This window comes from Puntigrus tetrazona, chromosome 21, assembly GCF_018831695.1.
Source record: "Puntigrus tetrazona isolate hp1 chromosome 21, ASM1883169v1, whole genome shotgun sequence".
NCBI classification, from domain to species: domain Eukaryota; kingdom Metazoa; phylum Chordata; class Actinopteri; order Cypriniformes; family Cyprinidae; genus Puntigrus; species Puntigrus tetrazona.
The window spans coordinates 18,672,801-18,679,587 of NC_056719.1; the positions used below are offsets into that span (position 1 = coordinate 18,672,801).

A 6,787-nucleotide genomic window follows, 5' to 3' on the forward strand; every position below is an offset into this window, starting at 1 on the left:
GGGATCATAACGCGTCACAAAAGATCGAGTTTTAAAGAAGGATAGCAACAGAAACGGAGTAAATAAACTACCCAAATAAAAAGCTGGTATGATACAGTGTTATAGCAAGTGACCACACACACACACACACACACACACACACACACACACACACACACACACACTGAAGCCTCGTGTGAGCGCGCGCGCGCGTGACGTCACGCGCCGGGGACGTGACGTCACGCGCCCGATAGAGCCCGCGCCGCGCGTCTTCAGCCTCAGAGACACACGAGCGAGGAGCGACGAGCTTTTAAAGCACGGACAGTATTTAACACTCGAGAAAAGGACGCGAGCAGCCTTTCAGAGGAAGTCACGTGAGTCGCTTTTAAAGCCTGTTTCCAGAAGATTCTACCTGTAGCTTCACCTGGAGACCGGATGTCGAGCAGATCATTTGATCAAGACATCACGGGGTCACACTGTCTTTCGTGTTAAACCTCACGAGGGTTTCTTTCTGATCTAGCTCTGTTAAATTCACGCGTGTTTTCATATCGCTGTAAATAAATACTTATTACTCCGTTGTCATGCGTCTCTAATAATAATAATAATAATAATAATAATAATAATAATAATAATAATTACAGCTTTGTGGAGAAATAAATGTAAGCTGTTATTAGTATTAATTTTGTAGGAGCCTGTAATTATTTCTAACAAAGTAAAAAAATGATAAGAGGCCTCAGCTCCTCACATCAAGAATAATTCACACACTTCTTTAAAACCTTCTACACGAGTTCTGTTCATAGAAATAAATGTATTTAGATTGATTCGGTTATTCAGTTCTATTTAGGACTAGAATAAAACCACTTCATTGGTATTGATTTTATTATTAGTTATTTTTTCGGGGCACGGGTTTCCTTGAAATATTTACATTACTATTATTATTATTACTATTATTATTATTATTACTATTATTATTATTATTATTATTATTGTATTGTGATTATCGATGTATTATTATTATTATTATTATTATTATTATTATGTATTGTTTTTCGGATGTCCGTGTGTTTTAGGTTATAAATATTTCAGACCTGTCTGTATTTGAGGATTAATTTAAACCTTCATTAAGAGAGAATTAATTACGTGCTTTAATGTTTTTTCATGTCTTTATTTTGCTGTAGTTTGTAATTCAGGGATGCTGTGCAGAAAAGAAATGAATCAGAAAATTATATCTAAAATATATAACAATCTATCTAAAATAAGTAAAGTATTAGCTCGTCATCCCGAGGCGATGTTTCTCAGGATCCAAACAGAAAACAAAGAGTGAAACTATTATTTTTATTTTTACATCATGCCGTTTTCATCGCATTTCTACAATAATTCTGAAGATGAAAGCATGGTTTCTGTCGCATTTATGAACACGGTTCATCTCTGACTAACAAACAAACCTCCAGGTCTCTGTCGATGGTGCTGTTTTATTATATTTATTATATTTACTGGGAAGAATATTTAAATGTATATATGTATAGTTTACTGATGAAAGAGATGAAAACAGAATGAAAGTAAGATCTGCTCCGTTCAAGAAAAAGCGCGCAGATATTTCTGTTAAATGTTTGGAAAGAAAAGACATCAGATCCGTAAAATATAATAACGATGATGATGATGATGATGATGATGATGATGATGATGATGATGATGATGATGATGTATTCATGAACATCAGGTCAGAAGATGAGGCGAAAGGGAAAGTGTTTTCTATAAATACGGCCATGATGTTTTTTTTAAAGCCACGACAATAAAAACATAAAGCTTCGGATTCTTTGTTTCTAAAATAAAAATACGTTATATTTTTATATTTGTATATATTTATATATTTTTAATACGAAAAGTGCGGGATTAATTGTGTGATTAATATCTGAGTCTGAGTCTGTCTTAAACACATAGAAAGGTCGTTGTTTCTCTTCATCCAGCAGCAGACACTGAGCCGAAGAACCCGGATCAGAACCTCACACAATAAACTTATTTATTTTTATTACATGAAAAATTCTATTTCTCATTGTTAGACATTTTACGTTATGTTTCCAAACAGCAGCTTCAGCCGAAAGTGCTCTGTTTTAGTAAAAGGTGTTCAGAGGAGGCTCAGGGAGAAGAACCACCTCCACCTTCTTCTTCTTCTTCTTCTTCTTCATTTAATTACGAGCTTAATCTTCATTAGAAGCAGTTCTGCGCGCGTCTGAGAAAACGAATTGTTTTTTTTGTTTCTCTGACTCTCACAGAAACTCGACTGAAGGTTGTTGAAGGAAAGCTCGAGGAAGAAGAGCCTGTGGGAGGGACTGAGAGAGAGAGAGAGAGAGAGAGACACAGAGAGAGAGAGACTGCTGCACCTCCGCTCTCTTCAGGAACAGATCGAGTCTGAACGACGATATCGTGAGAGACCGCCGGCTTCTTTAGAGAAGAAGAGCCTGATCAGAAGAGACTCCAGCGCTGGGAGAGCTCCTGGGACACGCATGATTGTTCTAAAGCTGGAATGAATCTGGACATGGCCTCATCTTTTCATCTGCCGAGGAGCAGCAGCACCAGAGAAACACTGGAGAACTCGAGCAGCGACTCCTCAGACAATGAGACAGCAGGTAAACACTGCCTTCATACGAGAACACACACCACATTAAACTGTGTGTGTGTGTGTGTGTGTATATATACCTATACCTATATGCATACATGCGCGCACACACACACACATATATATATATATATATATATATATATATATATATATATATATATACAATGCAAGCCTATTTGTACAAAAAGCATGTCATCATGTGCAGTATTTTTGTAAATATGATGTCTTTATTCGTTTAGCTGTTTTTTCGGCCTGATTTTGTAGAGCTCGTCTCAGTCTGAAAGCTTGCTGCTTTGCAAAAACATTCAGGTTTAGTGTGTATTATTAACTCGTTTGGTGCTTTCTAAAGCGAACATTTTGAGCGCTGGATAAAGCCCATGTTTTGATCCCACAGTCCTCTCTAAACTTAGACCTGAACGCGCGTTTATCAGCTTTACATGAAAGAGTTCCAGACTAGGCCTGAGCTCCTTCCACGGGACAGGCCTTTAACATCTCGGGTGTTTAGGTGCAGAGAGGCGTATTTTAATGAGACGTGTTTGAAGAGCCCGTGTGTATGGATCGGGATTGAGCACATATCACCTCGAAACTATTCTCCCCAGAAAAGGAGAGGTCTGTGGAGCAGAGAAGCGACGACGGAAACGCCGACGAGTCCAAGAAAAAGAAACAAAGACGACAGAGGACTCACTTCACGAGCCAGCAGCTTCAGGAGCTCGAGGCGACCTTCCAGAGGAACCGCTACCCGGACATGAGCACCAGAGAGGAGATCGCCGTCTGGACCAACCTCACCGAGGCCCGCGTCCGGGTACGAGAACCCCGAGAACACTCACTCACTTCAGATTACTGGCTGCTAGTTAACCGCTCGGGAGCGAGGTTAGGGTTTAGGTAGTCACGTGTAAGCTCTTCTGGTTATAATAGTAAGTAAGTAACGCGTGCGACTAGTACGCTTTAAAATAAAGTGCTCTTATAAGGTTTCAGCTACAGAATGACCTTCGATGCGTTTTTAGGAAGATCGTGTTCTTACTTTCTGGGAACATTTACAGGATGATGCGGATCAACCCGCCAGATGCACGACGTTTTATCATTTCTAAAAAAAAAAAAAAAAAAAGGGTTGAATTTTTTTATATTTGTTCGTATCCTGTAATTAACATTTTTAATTAGACTCAGGATTGTTTTTTTTAAGTTTGAAAATCTCCGCCGCAATTTTGAGAAATATTTTCTTTCAAGCCAAACGTTTAAACGCGTTTCAAAAACATTCAAAAAACACTCTGTTTCTCATGAATTAAACGTTCGCTGAAGGACTGTCTTTACCGTGAATTAAATCCATAGACAGATGCATGCATTGCGCGTCTTGATTCGTTCTCAAACCCGGAATGGAGATTTATTATTCTTATAAAAGCTGGATAAATCTGCATCTCATTGATGAATGCTTTGTTATGACAGGACACAGGACTACTTGAAAAAACGGGAAGATTCGGAGAATCAAATGCGATGAGGTTACTAATCGCAAAGAACGAAAAATAATTCTAACATCTTCATGATCTTAATATTCTAATATTTTTGGCGCTAAAAGAAGAATGTTATTTTCGAGCCAAACAATGGCCGCCTTTATTGTAGCCGCTTATGAAAAAATATCTATTTGCGTTTATTTCTAAACATCTATTTCTATACGCGACGAGCTGATTGTAATCTCTTTGTGAATATGAAATATTTTGCAGCAAAACTGCTACAGAAATAATCCGCGTCTGTCTACTAGTCCCCGGTTTGTAGATGTCGAGTGAACAGCGCGTGTTTTTGTCGTAGGTCTGGTTCAAGAACCGAAGGGCGAAGTGGAGAAAGAGGGAGCGGAACCAGCAGATGGACCTGTGCAAGAACAGCTACCTTCCTCAGTTCAGCGGCCTGATGCAGCCCTACGAGGACGTGTACCCCGCCTACACCTACAACAACTGGACCAACAAGGGCCTGGGCCCGGCCCCGCTGTCCACCAAGAACTTCACCTTCTTCAACTCCATGAGTCCCCTCACGTCCCAGTCCGTGTTCTCGGCCCCGACCTCCATCTCCTCCATGAGTATGGCGTCCGGGATGGGTCACTCGGCCGTGCCGGGCATGCCGACCGCCGGCCTGAACAACATCGGTAACCTGAACGGAATCGGGAGCTCGGCGATCAACCCGGCGATGAGCTCGTCGACGTGTCCCTACGGGCGCCCCGGGTCCCCTTACAGCGTCTACAGGGACACTTGCAACTCCTTAAGACTGAAGTCCAAGCAGCACCCGTCTTTTGGATATAGCGCCCTGCAGAGCCCCGGGTCGAGTCTAAACGCGTGTCAGTACAACAGCTGACGAATTAAACCGGAGCCCCGGAGAAACGACAGCCGTGCTGGATTCGGTGCGACCGGCATTTGTTTGTGGAATATGCGGATCGTCTGCGTTTCCCTAAACCTGCACAGCGATTTCAATCCATTACTTGGATTCCAACGTTTTGAAGACAACTTAAACTCATACATTGTACATAAATATAAACGTGGAGCGAGAGTCGGCGGCGACGCGGCGCGGGAAGGGCGCTCTGTCGGAGCGCGGCGTGTCGTGTCGTGTCGTGTCGCGTGATTCGGGTCGTGTTCGTGCGTCGCGTTCTCTTGTATTCAGTGTCGCGGAGCTTCTCGTCCCTTCTTTCCTTGTGTCCATAGATTTAACGCATGCTTACTTCGAGTGAAAAACGTGTTTTGTAAAAACAAAAATATATGAATGTGTAGACTAAATAACAAAGCTATAACTTTATGTTGTACCCCTGTTGATTGAACTTGTGCTTGTTTCTGATCATGTTTGAATAAACCTCGAAAGAAAGAATTCCTAAGGACTGGATAAATCGGCGCGGGCTGAAAAAAAAACAAACTCGTTTCTAGTTTACACGAGCAGCAAGACGTCTTTCGATCATATCCGACGGGTTTCTTCCCTGTTCGTCGAGATTCATTTCAATGCTTGCTTTTTCTCTTTCCATAAATTTCACTTGACATCGACGTGTGTCTAAACGCGCCCTCAATCCTTCCGTTCTTAACGTTTCTTCGTTATAAACGATCCCCAAAGCACGCAATTACACCCAAATACACCTTTAGGATAAAAGACAGAAAAGCAAACTTTAAAATCTCTCTTATCACATGAAGTGTCTGTTTTATCTGCACGGGTGTGATCCGAAGAGAAGGCTGAGGTTTTCATCCGTTCCTCTGATAAAAACGCCTTTGGTTTCCTGGAAGGTCGTGAGAGAGAGAGAGAGCCGTGGACTAAGAGACCGAGTCAAACACATCCCCGAAGAGAACACGACACGGCCCGCGAGAAATAACGCGTTGAGTCCGAGCTGAGCCCGACTCGTTCCACACACACACACACACACACACACACACACACACACACACACACACACACACACACACACACACACACACACACACGCGCGCCTTGAGGAGAAACGACATTTAAAAAAAAAGCACTTCGAGTTTCAGATAACGACAAAAAATTATTATTCGGTTAATTCTGTTAATTCTAGTCAGATCGCCGGGGTTTTAATTTCAGATCTGAGTAGAATAGCGCCACGAATTCTACGAATAAAGCACAAAATATACCGACAATGTTAAACGATGTTTTTGTCCTCCTCTGATCGATCAGTGCCTGGTTTTATAATCTCTAATGATAAGAAGACAAAGCGCGTCACTTCAAGAAGTTTAAGGACTAATTCTTCATCGATCTTCATCGCTCTCTTAAGAAACACATGCTTTGCTTCTCCTATCTCCTTCAGCTAAAGCTACGACCGAAAGAGCAGAACATTAATTAGATCTATTGTTTTATTTCAGAGGGCAGTGTGTTCAGAATAAACCAGAGCTGGATTCAGGAGACGTGCAGATCGTTTAATTCAAGCATATCTAGACCAACAAGAACAGAGAGACACTTACAGACTGCATACAATACACTGACTTTACAGCCGCGTATTATAATATATATACATATCTATAATATTAAAACAAAACCATCTGAATTATTAGTTTTATCGGGTAACAGCGCAACATTTAATTATTGGCGCATTTATTTTTTTAAATTGAATAACGCTGAATCGGGCTCATCCGGGTCACAATGAAGATAATATCATTCAGATCAGGTCAAACAGTTTTTACTTCACTTCATACTCTCTGAAACTCGGTTCAT

The 6,787-nt window shown here is 41.2% G+C and overlaps 1 protein-coding gene across 2 annotated transcripts; it reads left to right on the plus strand.

Moving 5' to 3' along the window:
• The first annotated feature begins 237 nt into the window (after positions 1-237).
• LOC122326232 (pituitary homeobox 1-like) lies at positions 238-5,708 on the plus strand. Of its 2 annotated transcripts, none has more exons than XM_043220955.1 (4): positions 238-353; positions 2,253-2,606; positions 3,199-3,401; positions 4,400-5,708. In XM_043220955.1, exons 2-4 carry the CDS (start codon positions 2,504-2,506, stop codon positions 4,934-4,936), a joined length of 843 nt encoding a protein of 280 aa, XP_043076890.1. In that variant the 5' UTR covers positions 238-353; positions 2,253-2,503; the 3' UTR covers positions 4,937-5,708. The 2 variants fall into 2 exon arrangements, with proteins under 2 accessions (XP_043076890.1, XP_043076891.1); XM_043220956.1 differs by having other exon boundaries at positions 3,204-3,401.
• Positions 5,709-6,787: the final 1,079 nt, after the last annotated feature.